This window comes from Planococcus citri, chromosome 1, assembly GCF_950023065.1.
Source record: "Planococcus citri chromosome 1, ihPlaCitr1.1, whole genome shotgun sequence".
NCBI lineage: Eukaryota > Metazoa > Arthropoda > Insecta > Hemiptera > Pseudococcidae > Planococcus > Planococcus citri.
This window is the reverse complement of record NC_088677.1, coordinates 42,322,440-42,340,508: the sequence shown is the minus strand read 5'-3', so window position 1 is coordinate 42,340,508 and position 18,069 is coordinate 42,322,440. Positions and strand designations below refer to the sequence as shown.

The 18,069-nt window shown below is 32.3% G+C and overlaps 3 protein-coding genes across 10 annotated transcripts; 1 reads left to right on the top strand and 2 right to left on the bottom strand.

Moving 5' to 3' along the window:
* Positions 1-3,270: 3,270 nt before the first annotated feature.
* LOC135832030 (prenylcysteine oxidase 1-like) lies at positions 3,271-8,593 on the bottom strand. 4 transcript variants are annotated; one of them, XM_065344990.1, is made up of 10 exons: positions 8,103-8,593; positions 7,211-7,417; positions 6,968-7,145; positions 6,668-6,879; positions 4,507-6,500; positions 4,102-4,196; positions 3,908-3,993; positions 3,691-3,816; positions 3,508-3,618; positions 3,271-3,410 (listed from the first exon to the last, which is right to left on the bottom strand). In XM_065344990.1, exons 1-5 carry the CDS (start codon positions 8,185-8,187, stop codon positions 5,734-5,736), a joined length of 1,449 nt encoding a protein of 482 aa, XP_065201062.1. In that variant the 5' UTR covers positions 8,188-8,593; the 3' UTR covers positions 3,271-3,410; positions 3,508-3,618; positions 3,691-3,816; positions 3,908-3,993; positions 4,102-4,196; positions 4,507-5,733. The 4 variants fall into 4 exon arrangements, with proteins under 4 accessions (XP_065201062.1, XP_065201061.1, XP_065201063.1 ...); XM_065344989.1 differs by having other exon boundaries at positions 4,106-4,196; XM_065344991.1 differs by having other exon boundaries at positions 3,508-3,615; positions 4,106-4,196.
* LOC135832031 (alpha-tocopherol transfer protein-like) lies at positions 7,745-11,940 on the top strand. 2 transcript variants are annotated; one of them, XM_065344993.1, is made up of 7 exons: positions 7,745-7,940; positions 9,576-9,685; positions 9,876-10,032; positions 10,115-10,367; positions 10,473-10,583; positions 10,680-10,785; positions 10,919-11,940. In XM_065344993.1, the coding sequence occupies exons 2-7, from the start codon at positions 9,577-9,579 to the stop codon at positions 11,068-11,070; spliced, it is 888 nt and encodes a 295-aa protein (XP_065201065.1). In that variant the 5' UTR covers positions 7,745-7,940; position 9,576; the 3' UTR covers positions 11,071-11,940. The 2 variants fall into 2 exon arrangements, with proteins under 2 accessions (XP_065201065.1, XP_065201066.1); XM_065344994.1 differs by lacking the exon at positions 7,745-7,940 and having other exon boundaries at positions 9,470-9,685.
* Positions 11,941-11,978: 38 nt separating this feature from the next.
* On the bottom strand, positions 11,979-17,308 carry LOC135832029 (G-protein coupled receptor Mth2-like). Of its 4 annotated transcripts, none has more exons than XM_065344987.1 (7): positions 17,206-17,308; positions 14,620-15,407; positions 14,014-14,469; positions 13,584-13,662; positions 12,991-13,175; positions 12,718-12,898; positions 11,979-12,383 (listed from the first exon to the last, which is right to left on the bottom strand). In XM_065344987.1, exons 2-7 carry the CDS (start codon positions 15,350-15,352, stop codon positions 12,044-12,046), a joined length of 1,974 nt encoding a protein of 657 aa, XP_065201059.1. In that variant the 5' UTR covers positions 15,353-15,407; positions 17,206-17,308; the 3' UTR covers positions 11,979-12,043. The 4 variants fall into 4 exon arrangements, with proteins under 4 accessions (XP_065201059.1, XP_065201058.1, XP_065201057.1 ...); XM_065344986.1 differs by lacking the exon at positions 17,206-17,308 and adding an exon at positions 16,869-17,065; XM_065344985.1 differs by lacking the exon at positions 17,206-17,308 and adding an exon at positions 16,508-17,064.
* Between the last annotated feature and the right edge of the window lie 761 nt (positions 17,309-18,069).

Below are 18,069 nucleotides of genomic sequence, written 5' to 3'. Positions count from 1 at the left end.
TCCTATTTTTTTTTAGAAATGCATCTTGTTCAACTTTCGCTCTTAAGAGCTTTAAATTTTCCTATCATAATAGAAGAAATTTTTTGATTCAGCAAAATTATCAAGCAGACAAGTTACTGTTTTGCCTCTCAAAGGTTTTCCCCTATAGGTTGGGAAATTTAAATGGCTGCCATGCAATTGCGCCAAAAGTACCCGGAATTGCGCCGAGTAAATAAATTAGGCATACCCGGAATTGCGCCACATAAAAAAATATGTGTATGGGGAATTGCGCCAGTCAAAAGAACGAATCCTCCCATCACACTTATACTCAGACTTCGGATTGTCAGATTTATAATTTTTCTGGTGTGGTTAAAAAATTCGTTCTTATGATTAGGTACCTAACTTTTAAGTATTCAGTCCAGCTCCAGCAATAGATACAGATTGTCAAAAAAAAATAATCCACATTTCTAATACACCGAGGGCGCATACGAAAAGGTACCTTATGGCCACAAAATTAATTTTTTTCTTCTTCGCCCAATTTTCCTAGGGATTCTTCAAAAATCAAGTAGAACCCTCCATAGGCAAAAATTTTTTTGGCCATAAGGTACCTTTTTGTATGCGCCCTCACCCCTCACATATATCTGGATGAGCATGTGAGAAGTAAGTTTTTAAGGTCGAATGAAAAGCCTCACACACATTCCTTGTCCTTCCCGTATGTCTATTGACGCTCATAGGTGAAGAGGAAAATCTGAGTCTTCGGATATGTACATACATAGTACTTATGTACTCTACCAGATAATTACAAAATAATATGTGCATACGTAGGTACTTTATGTATGAATATAGTAAAATGCACCTCTATACGTTGGTGATTCATTATCAATTCAGATAACTGCGACTGAACGATGAACGATTCGTTCATATTTTGTTCATATCACATTTTTCTCAACTCGGCGCAATTGCCAGTATACCTTTTTTAAAACCCGGCGCAATTCCGGGTACATGATTTTAACCATTTGGCGCAATTGCAGGGCTCCCATTTAAATTAGTTTACAATGATTGCTCGATTTTCTCTTCTCAGCGAACAATTTATCGCCATATGTCTTATTCGTACGTGGATTATGCCACTTCGAAGTGAAATTCGTGAAATACATTCTAGTATCCATAATGCTTTGAGCAACACATAATTTGCATAAGGCACATTCAAAATGTACATAGGTAGATAGATATAGTCTAAGTCTTCTTTAAACGTGACACCGCTCACGCGCAACTTGAATGAAAAGTTAATTGTTACCGATTGCGAGCGTTTAGATTTCAAACATTCATTTCGTGAACTTTCTTCGGAATCATGAAACGAAGACTGCAGATACATAGGCGCAGTAACTTCTACTTAATGGATTTCAAATCATTTGTTTTGCTGTTCGATCAGTAAGTAAGTACTTAAGTAGGTTTGCCCAGTACGTAGGCCGTTACTGAATGGCAATTATTGGACAAGCTATTGAAAAGAAATGGACAACGTGCGAATAAAAATAAAAAGGTTCGCCTATAAACATTCATGTAGAAAAGTTTTCAGCTGGTAAGTAGAAATTGAAACAGAATAACTTTGAACGGAGAATGAAATAAAAGGTACGTAGGCTCTAAGAAAAAGTTTGAGTAGGCTACATAAACATAAAACCTGTCAAATACTGGCAACTTACCTAGATCGTGGGACATAAATATTATTTTTATTGAATCTTTTGCCACAAGAACTGTATTCTTCCCTCAATGAAACGTAAGCCTGGAGGTAATTTCAAAACAGTACTTACATTTATGCTCCCAGATAACGATTTTCATCGTCAAAAAATTTCACCTTACTTAAAACACACTTTAACAAAATAATGAAACACCCATAGCAGTCAAATAATCGTCGATTCACTGAATTATTTTTGTATCCAACTCAAATTTTACTTTTATACCAACTTTCTTAGAAAGAAAACGTGATTTATTTCAACATTCCTGATCTTAAATTTGACTGTTTACCCTCACGCAAAAAATAGTATGTACTTTCTGAGAAATATTTTTTTCATGGAGTAAAAACTAAGGTACTTAAAAACACCTTCATGGATAAATACGTATTAGTAGTTTTACTTAAAAATTAGTTAAAAATTACTACTTCAAAACTACTACTTACGAAGTAGTAATTTTCACTAGTTTTTAGACAAAGTAGTAATTTTAACTAGGTAGTTTTTTTTTTACAAAATAGTAGTTTTCAAATAGAACTACTAATATTTCTCCATGAAGGTGTTTTTAAGTACATAGGTAATAGTTTTTACTCCCTGAAAAAAGTACTAATCAGAAAGTGTTATTTTTTCCCCGTGAGGGTAAAGCGATAAAAGTAGAAGAAATTGCTTCAAATCAAATGATACTGATCGAAAATATAGACTATGCAATGGCAACAAGCATAAAAACATTATAGACTAACACATTTAAATCACAATATTTGTAGATTGATAAACGATCCACAAATCAGAGAACTGACGTGAGTGATTACCAGAGTTGGACATGGCTCGTCGCACCACATCGTTGTTACACAAGTATGATACTCGTAGAGAGGGAAAGGGGGTTCCCAACCACTCGCCACTATCAAACCCATCATTATATTTGCGCTAGAAACATTTTAGAAATTTTAGATATACCCTTAATAAACTGATTTTATGCCCCGCCCCCTCTATCTCCTGACAATATAAATTTTATTTCACTGATCTAAAGCTACAAGAACAATCACGTTCAAAATTTTACCACAAATCGGTACCATTTGTGGGAATATCAATATACAGAAAAAATTTGAGCAGTTTGTTCATTTTTCAAGAGAGGATGAGTAGGTCATATCACAGCGAAGGCGAATGCACTCAAAACTGAAATTCAACTATGCTGCAAAAGTTACACCAAATAACCTTACAAAGTTTGAAGTCGGCATGGGGTCTATAGGTATCATTTTTCAGATGAGATGACATCAAAAAGTTGGCATCCACAAATGAATATCCGCATTAGCTTGTAATCATTTTAAACTTCATTACAGGCCACCATCATAAGCATAATCGGCTTTATTATGCATCATCAAATGATTTTCAACGAAATAAAAGCTATCAGTATCAGACCGTGTTTCAAATGGATTTTCTATCATTTCTTGCACTAAAACACACAGCAATTGAAATAACTTAGAATTATATCAAAATGTTGAAATCTACTAGAGAGAAAGTGGTGGTAACAGTTACTTTGTTTTTCAGAAAGAGCGAGGAACTAATAGATACATATGTTCACATGTGTTTTTACTATTAAGAATACAGTATTCAAATTTGAAATCAAATGTTTTCAATAGCTTATCACGAAAGAAATGCCTTTCAATTATGTGGAAGTTGTTCACAGGAACATTACCCACTGTAAATTCAACACTGGAAAATGAATTCAAATTAGACTAAGTGTAAGTGGCTATCTAATTTAATACATAATATATTGATCAATGATCATTCAAAAATGCATATAACTTACGTTGCTCCAACTAATTTGAGCTTCAAGAATTGAGGAATAACTGATAACGAACAAAACGACCAGCGTTAGGGTTTGTATCACTGTTTTCTTTCTCGAAGCATCCATTTTCTACTGTGTACATTGAACGGTTTTTTGTTTCGTAATATTATAAAATATGAACATCCAAACCGATTCAATACTTACCAGAGGAAAATGTTGGTTTGGCGATTTCAAATAAAGTAATTCCGGTCTCAAGATCTCTTATTTTAAAGCGTACAAAATCAATATCATGAACAATATGAACATTCATATGAGGTGAGCACAAATAGTCTGAAAAGCATAACAGAAATATTGGCATTGTTGCAGATAGTACTTATCTAAAATTATTCCAAATCACATCAATACTAAACTATAGACATACTTTCAGTTATCTTATTCAATTTCATCGCATCCTCTGGAGAAACAAGCTTTTTCTGGACGAGCGTTTCTTCAGTGATTTGACCTAGCCTATATAGGGATGAAGTATAATGAAATCAAGAATACAAATTGGTATGTATTAAAATATATGAATAACTAAACTTCGAAAAATTGAACTGAAATCAAAAAGAAAATTACCTACTTGCGTTATCACATTGAAATCATCCAGTAGTGAAATTTTTGGGTTCGTTACAATGTTCATGTTCGATTGAATTCGAGGTGATCTAGTGTATCTGTTATGAGAGAAAACAGAATCAATCACATTAATAAAACCAGCTCAATGTTGAGTGAATACAACTTATCAAACTGACAAATATACAGGCGAAGAGCGATACACAGAAACACATTCGTTCAATCCTAATCTCATCATTTTATTTTATCATATCAAAATTAAATTGGCAATTTGGCACAACGCGAGTCGCGACGAAGTATTAATCAACTGAATGACAGTCTAATCAATTTATTCGATCGAAGCATATACGAAAGCAAGAACTGAATTATCAGAATAATGATAAATGAAGTATTACAAATTGAATTATTCACCAAAAAAAAAGGGTTGATGAACTTCTGCCCAGAGGTGTAACGATTATAATCGATGCTGCATCGATCATTTCGTCCCAAAATAATCGGACTAATCGGAGGATAATCGATTAATCGGCGATTATTCGGCCAAAAAAATTTGCTGTTCCATGATTGGTTGGAATTGAGTGACGTCAGTCATCGCCATTAATGTTTTCTGAACCATTATCTGAACAATTTTCATTTCCATTTTTTTACTCAAAAAGTAATTGTAATGAAAGGATTGAAGAGAAAATGAAAATATGAAACATCAAATAACAAATTAAAACCAAAAGGAAGACATAAAATCAAGATTTGGATTAATTTTAAAAAATTACCCAAAGGTCCGATTAATCGGCGATTAATCGATTATGGCCGATTATAAATAATCGGCGATTATTAATCGGAGATAATCGATTATAATCGTAATCGTTACACCTCTGCTTCTGCCCAAAATTAAATAAAGGACATTCGCGGTATCCCGGCAGTTATGCAAACGCACGTGCGTAACACAATTCCAATGATTCCAAGCCAATCGCTCTCAAGAAATACAGCTACTTCGTTTCCATTGGTTGCTGATAACGACGCACGTTTCCCGCGAATTCGAATTTATATTTTTTATTTTTTTAATAGGACCGGCTATACTGAATTTAACTGATTTAACCGTAACCTTAAACTTGACCCTAGAAGTTAAACAAAGGCAACTTTTATGTTAACGGACATTAAGTTTAGCATAAACCACAAACCAGTCTCATTCTTAAGTTACGGGAATACGTTTACGGTTAAGTTCAGTACCTATAGATAGCTCATCCTTTTATGTTCGAAAGAAGAAAACATTTTTTGAAATTTAATTCAATTTTCATTAAGCAAATCAAAAATCAGAAATCTATGCCCCAAAATGCACAAGTTGCAAAAGAGAAAATTCAATCTTTAAAAATTCGTATGTTATTTGCGCTACAATTTCATTACAAAATTTCTCTCCATACGTATGGACATCTATGGGCGAGGAATTAGAAATTGTGGAATACAATATACAAGCAAACAATTGAATAGGTACAGACATATTATTTTCGATGAAAAGAAGCTACATAATTTTACAATATTCTAACTTTGAAACAAATAAGAAGTAAAATATGTACCTATCAGTATAAATATCACAGATCACAGGGCAATTTACGAAAATATTGTAGATGTTTACGTAGAAACAAAAGTTCATAATTCATTTCGCTCATTTTTCATAAAATTCTTTTCATTTTCAACTTGAATAGACAACTCTTTTGAGATTAATAATGCAACATTTTTTGCTCCAATAACACTCATTTCCATCGCACTAGCAGCCCATTCAATAGCATTAATATAATACAACCCGGGATGTAAAATGAATTTACTCGATACTCCTAGATCGGTATACTGAGGATACGCTAACCAATCGACGACAGAACACGGACTACGCTCAGAAAATAAATCATCCAATTCAGTTTCAGTAAGAGGTCTTTTGCTAAAAATTTTCCATACATTACTTTCACTCAGTTTCGAAGTACTAACTGGATTAATTCTTCCTACTGAATTTATCACTTTACTCACGTCATTATTGATTACTAAATCAGGCACTTTTTTTTCTTTTATTCCAAAATAACTCCCATTCAAATTACCAGCTAATATTGTAGAAACAGTCCGGTGATATTTTCCTTTCACTTTAATCGGATTGGGGAAATTGATGAATTCAATAGGATCTTTACAATCGTCCGTGATAGGATGTGCTAAAACTACGAATTTATAAGTGTTTGATAATTCATCTCCATTTTTCTGGTTAATGGATTCAACGGTGTAGGTTTCATTTTCATCATTGAATATGATTCTTATAACTTTGTTATGGATAAAATTAACGGAATTGTTTTTAATTAATAATTCTGGAATTTTTTTGTTTCCTCCTTCAATGGACCATAATTTACCAGTCATTCCCGCGACGGAAACGGAACCTGAAATGATTGAGACTACATTAATAAGTATTTGGATCTGGAGGATATCTCATATTAGGCTTTCACAGAAATGCCTCAAATGGTTTCATTCCAGCACATTATTATGTAGAATTAAAACCAACAATATTCTCAAAATTAAATTTTTTAAAAATGCTTCAATTACCTACCAACAAATAAATGGACGTTAGTGGTTTGTCCATAATTTACTCTTAAAGATCCTCTGACCAAGTCATTTATCGTTACTTCATTAATACCGGCGATTTTCGAGAATCCATCTTCAGAATCAATGTTCAAGTACTTCAAAAAGTTAGCACTAGCGGAACCCAATAAATCTTCAACTGTTTCGAATGATTTACCTTGAAGTTGAAGTTCGTATATCCTACAAATTTGCATACGTACATATTTTTAGATTATTGTCTCATTAACAAGAAAAGGAACAATTCTGTACTTCATTAATATCTCATCACCTATCGAATTCATCCAACATTGTTTCAATAAATGAATCCAGTTTGAATAAAGAATAACCGTAGCGTAAAAGCATCTTCGCAAAGGTCACCAACTTCCATTCGCTGGAAATGAATTCAATACCATTTTGATCATAAATTCCGATTGCATATTCAGAACGTTCTTTAGTTTCTTCGAGCTCTAAAAAAATCGCCACTTTGAAAATAAATCCTTCAATTTTCATTTCAAAATACACACCTTCTTACCGAATTTATCCCGGAAGTAACTCATGTATTTATTCCTGCTATGAATCACACATCCTCCAACTTCATATGTACCCCCCTTATAGTCCCGTGTGGCCAATCTTCCACCAATTTTATCAGCTTCATAAACGTCTATTTTGACCGTATCGCCCATCAATTCGCGAAGGAAATGAGCGCATGATGATCCTCCGATTCCTGATCCTACGATAGCTGTAAAATAAAAATAAATTTAAAAAGTTGACATTTTTTCGGTCTCTTAACAGTAACTTTACGATTGATAGTGGCAACAAGAACTGAAATACCTGAATACGTATCATGATTTTTGTGAGATGCGGATTACACAACTCAAAAAAATTATCTAAAACGAATGACATAGCATAACTTACAAATATTTGTCAACGTGATTCAAATGTTTCAAAAATCTCAAAAATGTACCAAAATAAAAACCAGTTTGATCTTCAAGGACAACAGACATCTTGTCCGTTTCCCATCTAATTTTAAATTAAAACCTGCTTATAGTTTTTTGTCTCAAGTTTGACGTCAGCGTACTGTTTTTCAATATTTTATTTACGCGGAAATACGTACTCAAGTGACTTTGTTAACTTTATCATTAGGCACGAGTAAAATAATAATGAAAGAGTCGAGTAAAAAAACTTGACTTTTGTATCAAAATAGTTTACTTTTTCAGTTCAGCAGCAACAAAATAACTCGAATTATTCTCCATCAAAACAATGTAAGTATTCATTTTGATTTAATATAATTCTGAAAATTTAGATATTCTATCGTGTATAAATTCACACAAAGTGTATAGAGAAATATTATTGCCTACTCAATATATTTCACAGATCTATATGTATGTACATACGAATCAATATCAATTTTAAATCATTCTTACCCACTGTTGGTACATCATATCCTTTTGTCGCTTTCAATATGAATAGCAGAGGGACATAGTAAGATAAACTTTTCATCTTCATCATATTTTTCGAATTCTGCTGAAAAATGTAATGTATAGACCACTCCGTTCACCGGTTATAATGGTGCACAAACGTTTTCACATTTGGTGTTTCGCAGAGTACAATATTTTTAGCACGGAAAAATTTTATGAGCAGAACTTCTCTTACTTAAAAACATATGTGTTCACATTTTTCACTTTTTCATCACACCGCATAATTTACTAGCATCGAAACTGCCTCAGTTCTGAAAATTTCGGCTTCATTTTGCATGTTTACGTTCAGTTCAAATATTTTTCACGAATTTGTTATCATTAATGATAAACATTCATTGTTGCCATCTACCGAAATGCTCGTAATGTGCAGCCCTGCAGCCTCGACTGCAGTGTTACGCGAACGTAAACGCGAACGCTCTACGCGAAACTGCGAAAGAAATTTCACAAAATTGAATAAAATAGAATTGAAAATACAATGGCAATATGTACGTCTACATATTTGCAGAAATTGAAATCCTATTCATTATTTGGGTTCTAATTATTTTTAATTTCAAAAAGTTGATGCCGACAAAAACAACGATGAGTGAAGTGAACCTCAACGCATTGAACCACAATATGTTTCTAATCTGATGATCTGATGCACCATTATTTTTAAATTGACCTACCTACCTATATTTCAACTTCAAATTTGGCTTTTAAAAAAAAGGATCTCGCAATGTAGGTATGTGAAAAGACAGTATACATACACATAAATGTATAATACCTCCATTTATTTGTTTCATTATTTTCTATGCTCAATGAGTTAGGTAGGCATGCTTATATGTACATTTACATTTACGCGCTTGAAGAATTAGCGGATCTCTAGCATTTTTTACGATTAAGTTACTGCGTGTTCAGAAAATGGAATAAGGGAGACGAAAATTATTCAACGCAGAAATATTATAATTATTTCCATTTAATGCGAATTCAGATTTTTTTACTGAATACCATATACCAATTACCTATTACGTCTTCGATTTATAAATTTTTTGTAATGCATCGTACGTGAATCACATTTAAAATGAACTTTCCAGAATCCGTAGAAAACGAAACGAACATAGGTTATTCATATACTTACTCGCCTAATACTGAAACAATGAGAACTTTATAGCAATTTATTTACAATCAGTTAGAATTCAAGGTAATGTAGGCAAATCAGCAATTAGGGTAGAGTGTTTGTGAATCGTAATTTAGGTTCGTGTATGACAATAACAGTGAAAAAAAGGTATAATTTGACATCCCATCATAATTATGATTGATATTCAACGTCAACTGAAAATACAGCTGAATATCTCGGTATTCGGCAGTAAATTTTCATTGCACTAGTTCGGTTGGAAACGTTTTTAAATACCGACACTGAAAAAAATTTATACTTTTCAGAATGTTTAACGTTAACGCAGAGTTTGAAAAAAACCCCGAATTGAAAAAAGATGACATTGACCATATACAAGAATGGGTTAAAAAACAACCGCATCTCCCTGAAATTTCAGGTATGACAATTACATCTACATACTGAATACATATATTATTACTTACCTACAATACCTACATACATGCTTATAAAAGTAAGTACATTTTTTGTAACATTAGGTTACGCTTTAAACAAGTAGGTATTGTTTTTCGACTGGATTAATGTACCTACCTATAGTTTGAATTTTCTTGCATTAATTAAAATTTCAGAGCAACAGGTGATTATGTTTTTACACAGTTGCTACTATCGTTTGGAAGCAACAAAAACCACGATCGAAAATTTTTTTACTATCCGTACCTACGCTCCTGAAATTTTTTCCAAACGTGATCCTTTTGAAAAAGATGTTCAGGAATCACTGAAAACAATGTAAGGCTCGCTTGACGATGGTTAGATTAAGCAAATAAAATTCACTTAATAGGCCTGACTCGAGGATTTTTTTCAAATCTAGGTACATGACAAAATTACCTGGGAAAACAGCTCAAGGGTATGATGTGTTTTATTCAAGACTGAAACGTATTGAGCCAGAATTTTATATCATGGCTGATATCATAAAAACTTACAATATGCATTCTGATATCTGGAATGCTGAAAATGGAACTTCAGTTGGACACATAATAGCTTTGGATTTGGAAGGAATATCACTTGGACACGTAGGTCGGATCAATATGAATGTCATGAAAAAAAATTTATCATATCTGCAAGTGAGTGTTACATTCCTACCTATTTTATTAATAAACAAAATCGAATCAGATATTTTATTATTTTGATAAGCAATAACAAAATGTTCAAAAAAAAAAAAATGTAAGGATGCCATGCCAGTTCGTTTGAAAGGAATACATATGCTGAATGTCGTTCCATTCATTGATATGGTTATGAACATGCTAAGGCCATTCATGAAACCACACCTGCAAGCTTTGGTTTGTACCTTCATATAATTTTTTTGCTTTACAAATTAGTAATATTATATTTTCAGAACTGAAATTTTTCTTACTTTTACATATACCTATCTACAGTTTCAATTCCATCAAGCCAATTCTCCAGAAGTTTACGAACATATTCCCAAAAGCTTAATTCCAAAGGAATGCGGAGGTGACGGCGAAAGTTTATCAGTTTTACAAGGTAAATTCTACAGTGCATTGATAACCATTCTCCCTGCTTTCAACTTCCTTCAACAAGTTTACTGAGTATTTAATTACATAACATTTTATATTTTGTACATAATTCAAATTATGAAAAATTTGAACTGTTTCAGCTGAAACTAAAAAAATATTGGAAGATAATGTCGAATGGTTTAAAAAAGAAGAATTGCAAAGAGTAGACGAAAGTAAACGTCAAGGAAAACCAAAAGATACGAATGCTCTTTTTGGAATGAGTGGATCATTCAAAAAACTATCTCTCGACTAGGTAACGATTCGAAGAAAAAAATATTCCAGTTGTAAAAAAAAGATTTCATGCGTTATCGTATATCGTAAGTATCTACCAAGTGTTCAATTATTATCCCATCAGCAGCTCTTTGCCAAAAAAAACCTCTTAAGGGCACAGAGTTTTTATTTGGTGATATTGCAATACACAGTGCATTTAGTACCTCCCTACTTAAGCAATTTTCATTTTTCAAATTCTACTTACCTCTTAATTTTTTGAAATAATGTTTATAAAAGTGTAATGCAAGGATAAAGGGGCTAGAATCATTATTCACAATTTTTTCACATAACTGCTGAAATTACATTTTGGCCACATCCTATAAAAATGCGGATATTAGGTATACGCTGCAGACTACAGATATCCTCTTCAGAAGTTTGTGTTTCGCATCGTTTGTCGTAAACACAATATTTAATACCTAATATAGTTTACCCTATTGTACTTTTTAAAATGTTAAGCACAAATCAAGATACTCGTAGTTTTTTACGCTAAAACATTTTACGTAGGAACGAGTACATTACTTTTAAAATGATGTAGAAAAATGTGAAGTATTGCCAAGACTCGATAACAATCGTGATCATGATTTACGTTCAAATTGGGAGGAATTGAAAATGAATAAGTACTATGTAGCATGATTTTGATTTTAATTGGGTTTCAAAAGTTTAAAAATATTCAAGATTCACATCACTTAACCTTAATTCTGTATTTTGATACTGCATGTAAAATAATGTTAGACTACAACTCTTGTACAGACAAATTGATTTTTAACCTTAAAATTGAATGCCGACTGTACAAAAGAAATGTTTATTGTAAATAATATGTGCAACAAAAAAATACATTAATATCAAGTACTTATATATGTATGTATTTGTTTTCAACTATCTTACGATAGCTTTATGACATATGTAGGTAGGTACATTAATAATGTACTTCCGCTATTGTTTTTTTTTTCGTCGAATTACTTCGTTTCTTCATTTCGATTAGAAAATTCGGCCAATTCCAATTGAATGGAATTTGTTTTATTTGTAATGGACGTACAATCAGTTTTTGTGGAAGAAGAATTCGATTGTTGACTAGTACGAGGATACGTTGTTTTAGGAATATTTAAAAATGAGTTTAAAAACATGAGTAACGTTTTTTTCTTACAACAAAAAATTAAAAATATAAATAAACCTCTTAGAGAGTTTATTGCATCTGTAACGTACCAGAAGTAAGGAGGTCCACCGATAGCCCATGATAATATTTCGAATATCCACGTGACACCCATGAGTCCGAATAATTTTGCATACAACATCAATCTGTAAATCAAATACAGTCCATCTATTCGTCAAAAATGCAGGACCAAAATACTACATTCCGTAAAATAAATAAAAATATCAATTCTAAAATATTTTCAAACTTAAAAGGGTACCTAAGAGAGAAAAGTCTTCGGATGGTCATCCTCTTACGGTACCTACTACAAATATTTTAATTTTTAGCTTATTATTTTTATTGCTTGAAAAAAAACACGAGAATCTGGATGAGTTGAATTTATTTTTTTCTCAACGAAATATGTACCAACAAACTCGGTGAAAAAGTCGTACTTATAATCGAGAAAAAAACGGGTAGGTAAATTTATCTTGAAATTCTTACTTGTGAGTTTCTTTCTTGAAATTATGCGTCCCCACGTATCTTTTGCTTTCTTGATTAAACAGTCTATTCGAATCCCTCTGCAATTTTATAATTTGTCTGGCAGTAGACAGGAATAAGTAAAGATTGTAACTGAGAACCACACTCACAGGAAGGTAAAAATAAATAAATTTGGCTGTATCGCCTGCAAAAAAACATAGGTAGGCACATTAATCATACAACGATGATGATAAATACTAAATACTAAATTGTCAACGCGATGGACGAATTATTTACCATAAAACCAACAATATCGTACTCCAAATTCTGGTCTGAAAGATTTTTCCAAAATGGATGTATTGTCAGCGATCATCGTGATCACAGTTATAATCGAACTAGCTCCCCACACATAAATGGAATTCAATATAAAATACTTTCTACCTTTTTTTGGAAAAATGAATTTACTTGACGATGAGTATCCTCTGAAAAATTATTTTTTTATGTAAGTATAGGTATGTAGATACCTGCCTATATGAGTTTATACAGAATAATTTGGTGAATTAAGTTAATTACACCTATTATAGGTAATGGTCAATGTCAGTGGGGATCTCAAGAGCAATATATATAGTAAGAGAGTGTGTCTCTTTTCTCCTTTCTTCAAAACAAAGGCAATTTTTTTTTTCAAATTTATGAGCATTTAAATTAAGTACAATATACTTTGATAGATAAACTTCATTCAAAAAAAAAAATCGTTCACGAGGTAATCCATTGTTCATAGAGCTAAAATTGCTTGCTGTACCCGTTTCCCTTCTTTAATGTCTCTTTATCGCCACCATTGATCATTGATATAACAATTTATTTTTAATAATGATTTTGTAACACTTACTCACTTAAAAGTTTCTGAAATATCAATACACAGAACATTCAACCAAAACATTGCTGCTATAAAAGAAAACTGCATCGAGTAAGCTGGAAAAACAATTGAAAATTTAAAAAATGGCACAAAAAAGGTGTAATACCATACCTATGTAATAATTGTTCGTTGAAGTTCGATAACAAAACATTAAATTAAAAAATAAAAACTGATCATTTTGGTCATCTTTGAGCTTAAAAAAAAACATAATATACAAATATGTAGGTACTCATAAAATATTAAGGTATAGGACTATAGGTAGGTACCTAACTACGAGTACATACCTACAAGATACAAAGTGGTAACAAATTTACAAATTTCGAAAAATTCTACACAAATTTTTCCCCCATTAAAAACGCTAACATACTCGTATGTGTATAAGTAATTGTAATTAATGTAAAACTTACCAATTATGATGCAAAAATTATGTTTCGAAAAAATGGAGAAAAAAAATTCGTTGAAGGTAAGCGTTAAGGACGAAACAAACATGCAAAATACGTGAGCCATTAAATAATGTGCATGAGTCGCTGATCGTAATTCTTTCACTACTCCATATATCAAAAGAGTTAGAGCCAGAAAGAAAGTTCCAATTGCGAAATAGGTACCGTACAAAATACGTTGAAATTCGGTAGGAGCCTCCTGTTCATCAGGTACTTTACAAATTCGTAAATTGGTTTGGAAACTTCCGTTAATATTCCAATAATGAACACAGTAATCCTCGAATTCTATTTCAAAAGGATGTCCTTCGGCTTGAATATTGCCATTAGGTAAAATCCAAAATTTTAGCGAATCGTTTAAATTTTTATTCAAATAGTATTCGCCGTGTTTGCATTTTGGTTGATTTTGTACCGTGCTGTACTTTTCTAAGAAAAAAAAACAACACAGAAAAACAAACGAATAGATCAAAAAAAAAATTAAATAAAACATAAGCATGCAAGTAAATAGGTAGGTAGGTACTAGGCACCTAAAGTTGAATAGAAACTGGGAATTAGGTAGTTAGGTATATAATTTACCTGGCGGTTTAGCGACTTCTTCGAAAGAATCGTCTTTATATTTCAAATTCCATTTGAGTGTGATATTGGGGGAATACTCGCAGGTTTCCGGAGTTTTCGAGACGTTTAAAAAATGTTTCCATTTGCAGCACATTCTAACACATGGCATGTACAAACAAGGACATAATAAAATGACAAAACTGTGATCGTAAATATGCCCAGGCCTTCCTTTCCTCTGATTTTTACTCAATCTAGATACACGATCCACACAATATGAGTTATAGGGAAATAGAATCGTTTTAGGCCTCACATTGTCTTCTGTGTTTGTAATCAACAAAGATCCATTTTCAAGAATGAATACGTAATCGGCAAAAGGAACAATTTCTCTTTCCGTAATAGAACACGGGTAGGTCTTATTGAATAAAAATTCCATATCGGTTAATTCGCTGAATTGAATTTGTACCACTTTGAATCCCGGCGACTGAGACTTTGATGAAATGAATTTAATATCCGGAGGCAACCACCAAACATGATGACTGTCATTTTCACCATTTTTCACGAAGTGAATACCATCTTTATCGTATGTGCTGCCAGTTTCGTACATCTCTACACCGTCGTTGCCATCGAAATCTATACACGTTTCAAAGTTGACGTCCAATTGCTGTCTTCTATCGCAACATTTTTGAATATACGAACATTTGCATATGAAAATCAATTGAAAAACGTGAAGTAGTAAGTTGATATTCGCTTTCATTGTCCGAAAAACAATTTCATGTGCTGCTTCATAGCTTCAGCCATTCAGTATTGTCCTGAAAATTTTCAAAATTGAGTTCTTATTTCACATATTCCAGGTTTGAACAAAAAAAAACTTATGGATAGAATTTTCACAATGGAATTAATTAAACGGAGGGATAAATTATATGGATAAGTACATACCTGTACCTAGACAAGTAGACACTTACATATAGTGATTTTTTTCTGTTCAACAGACAGTTTTTTCACCGTTATCAACAGATAAAAGATGTTAACGCTATATAGCACTCGCACACTCAAAATCTACGCCTGGGAAAGATTAGCACCTTCCTTGAAAATGATATACCAATGCAAACAACTTTTTTCTGTAATTTCTTTTGATAAACCATTCAAAACCGAATTTAATACAATTTTTAAACTGAAAAAATTGAAACCTGATTGGAATGTGTGTAGATACATACTAGTATGTAGGTAGGTACCTATTCTAAAAATAAGAATAAGATAAAATTGCACACCAAACAACTGATAAAAATTGAAGAAACAATTCATTTTAGATTAGAAAAATAAAGAAAGCTGTATTGGAGTTTGAAATTTGAAAATTCAAGTTTGAACGTACAATGTATTTCACGATATTGCCCTTCTCACAATTTTTCCAAGCTTCATCCTCGGAATAATATTTTGACTAATTAGTAATAATAAAAAATAGCCCTTCGTAACTTACATTTTTTTTTCAAGAATATAGTTAATTTCGACATAGTATACCTACTACCTAGTACCTAATACCTATAGCTACCTACATAGGTATCCATAGTTCTGTCATGTTCTTGAAAATTATTAATGCATTCTCCCTCCCTCCCTCCCTCCCTCCACATCAGTATACATTTTAAAAACAATGTAACAATGTACGTGATTCTCAATTTACATACATATATACTTCTTGATTTTTTTCCACCCGAAATCTAAATTTTTATCGAATTCATCAATTGAGATTCTGTGCTAAAATTCAAAAAAACGAATCTCAACCCTCAAGCAAAATTATTCGACCGCAAGTTTATAATAATATCAACTGCAGATAACTAATTTACTAAGTATAAGTAGGCACACCTGATTGATAAAATACCTTGATAATAGTATCTATGTGTTCAAAAATACTTACGCGTACAAATACAATGTCTCTACGCAATGACCATAATTATGCCACAAGTACTATAAGCGCATACTTATTTCTTGCTTCACAAAACACTTTTTTTGAATTCCCATAATTAATTTGTTATCATGTCTATAAAATCACTTAAATTGCACGCGAAATGCAACACAATTTTCATGGAAAAAGTTCATTATTTTTTTCTCGAACCATAATATTTGTATTCGAGTAAAAAACCAACGAAAAACAATGACACACGAATTCGTAAGTGTAAAAAAATTGTTATTTTTCGTTTACGATTGTTAAATAACATAAATTAAATTTTCCAAACGTCATGTACATGAATAATGAAATGGAAAAATAGAGAACGTACTTGGACTCACATCACCACGACGAATCGAGAACCGTTATCGTTATCATATTACAGATTGCTACAAAATATGCCATCGTTCACTTATATTGACAAGTTTTGAAAATATGATCGAAGATTCGGACAGATAACATGTACACAACCCCACTCTATCACAGACTTATCATATCGCGTATTTTCTAGCAAATAAGACAATAATTTTTCCCAGCCTATCTCCATTTGGCCTAAACCATAACTTGTCTCCTTTTTTTTTGCGATGGTCCATCTTCCTAAGAAATTATGACGAATGATAGCGATAAAAAATTAAATAAAATTAGCTAAGTTGATTTTTAAAACTTACTGCGCAAATGGCAAGTGCGTATCAAACACCAAACCACCCTAACTCATCTAGGTAAAGATATGGTATAAGTAAGTGCAACCTGTAACCAACTGATATGAATCGGCTATACAAGAAATGTGATTAAAGAAAAACGCACTGATAAGGTTGTAATTTGAAATAGTTGTTTTGTAATTAATACAGTACATATATTATACGTACATTTGGGCAACACCTACCTAGTACCTTACCTACACCTACATCTTGTTTCATTAATGAAGCAATAGTTAGCTACGTTCATCGATATTCAGTGACTTTACGCATGAAATGCAAAAAAAAATGGTAGCCAACGAATTACCCGTCTATGGGTGAAAATCCCTTGTATTAGTTTTAGTATGCAAGATTAGATGGGTAGGTCTATGTCATTTTAATTTACGTATGTAATTATTTTTTAGGGAGGGGGGATGGAAACCCATAGATGAAATATTCTTGACACTTATTTGGAACTTCACTCAAATGACACGGAAATCGCTGATAATCGAAATTATCAACTTCACTTCTGAACAATAGCACAATAGTCTAATGTGTGTTTTTTTTGACTAGGTAAGCAAAAATAATCGATGAAATACGAGCGAAAATACGTTTCTTTCTTTTGCTTTCTTTTTCCACAAAAAATACCTAGGAAAATACACGAGTCAAGAACATAGTTAAAAATCAATGTCATAATTTCGGTGACTTTAACCTTAAATAAAATTATAGTACTTCCGTCATAATAAGCTCCACATTTCCTCGAATAAGTTCTTTCTTCCTCAAGCAATAAATGTAAATAAGCCAAGCGGGTGTGATCAGGTGCAAAAACAAATATCGCTCGAGCCAATTATCACACAA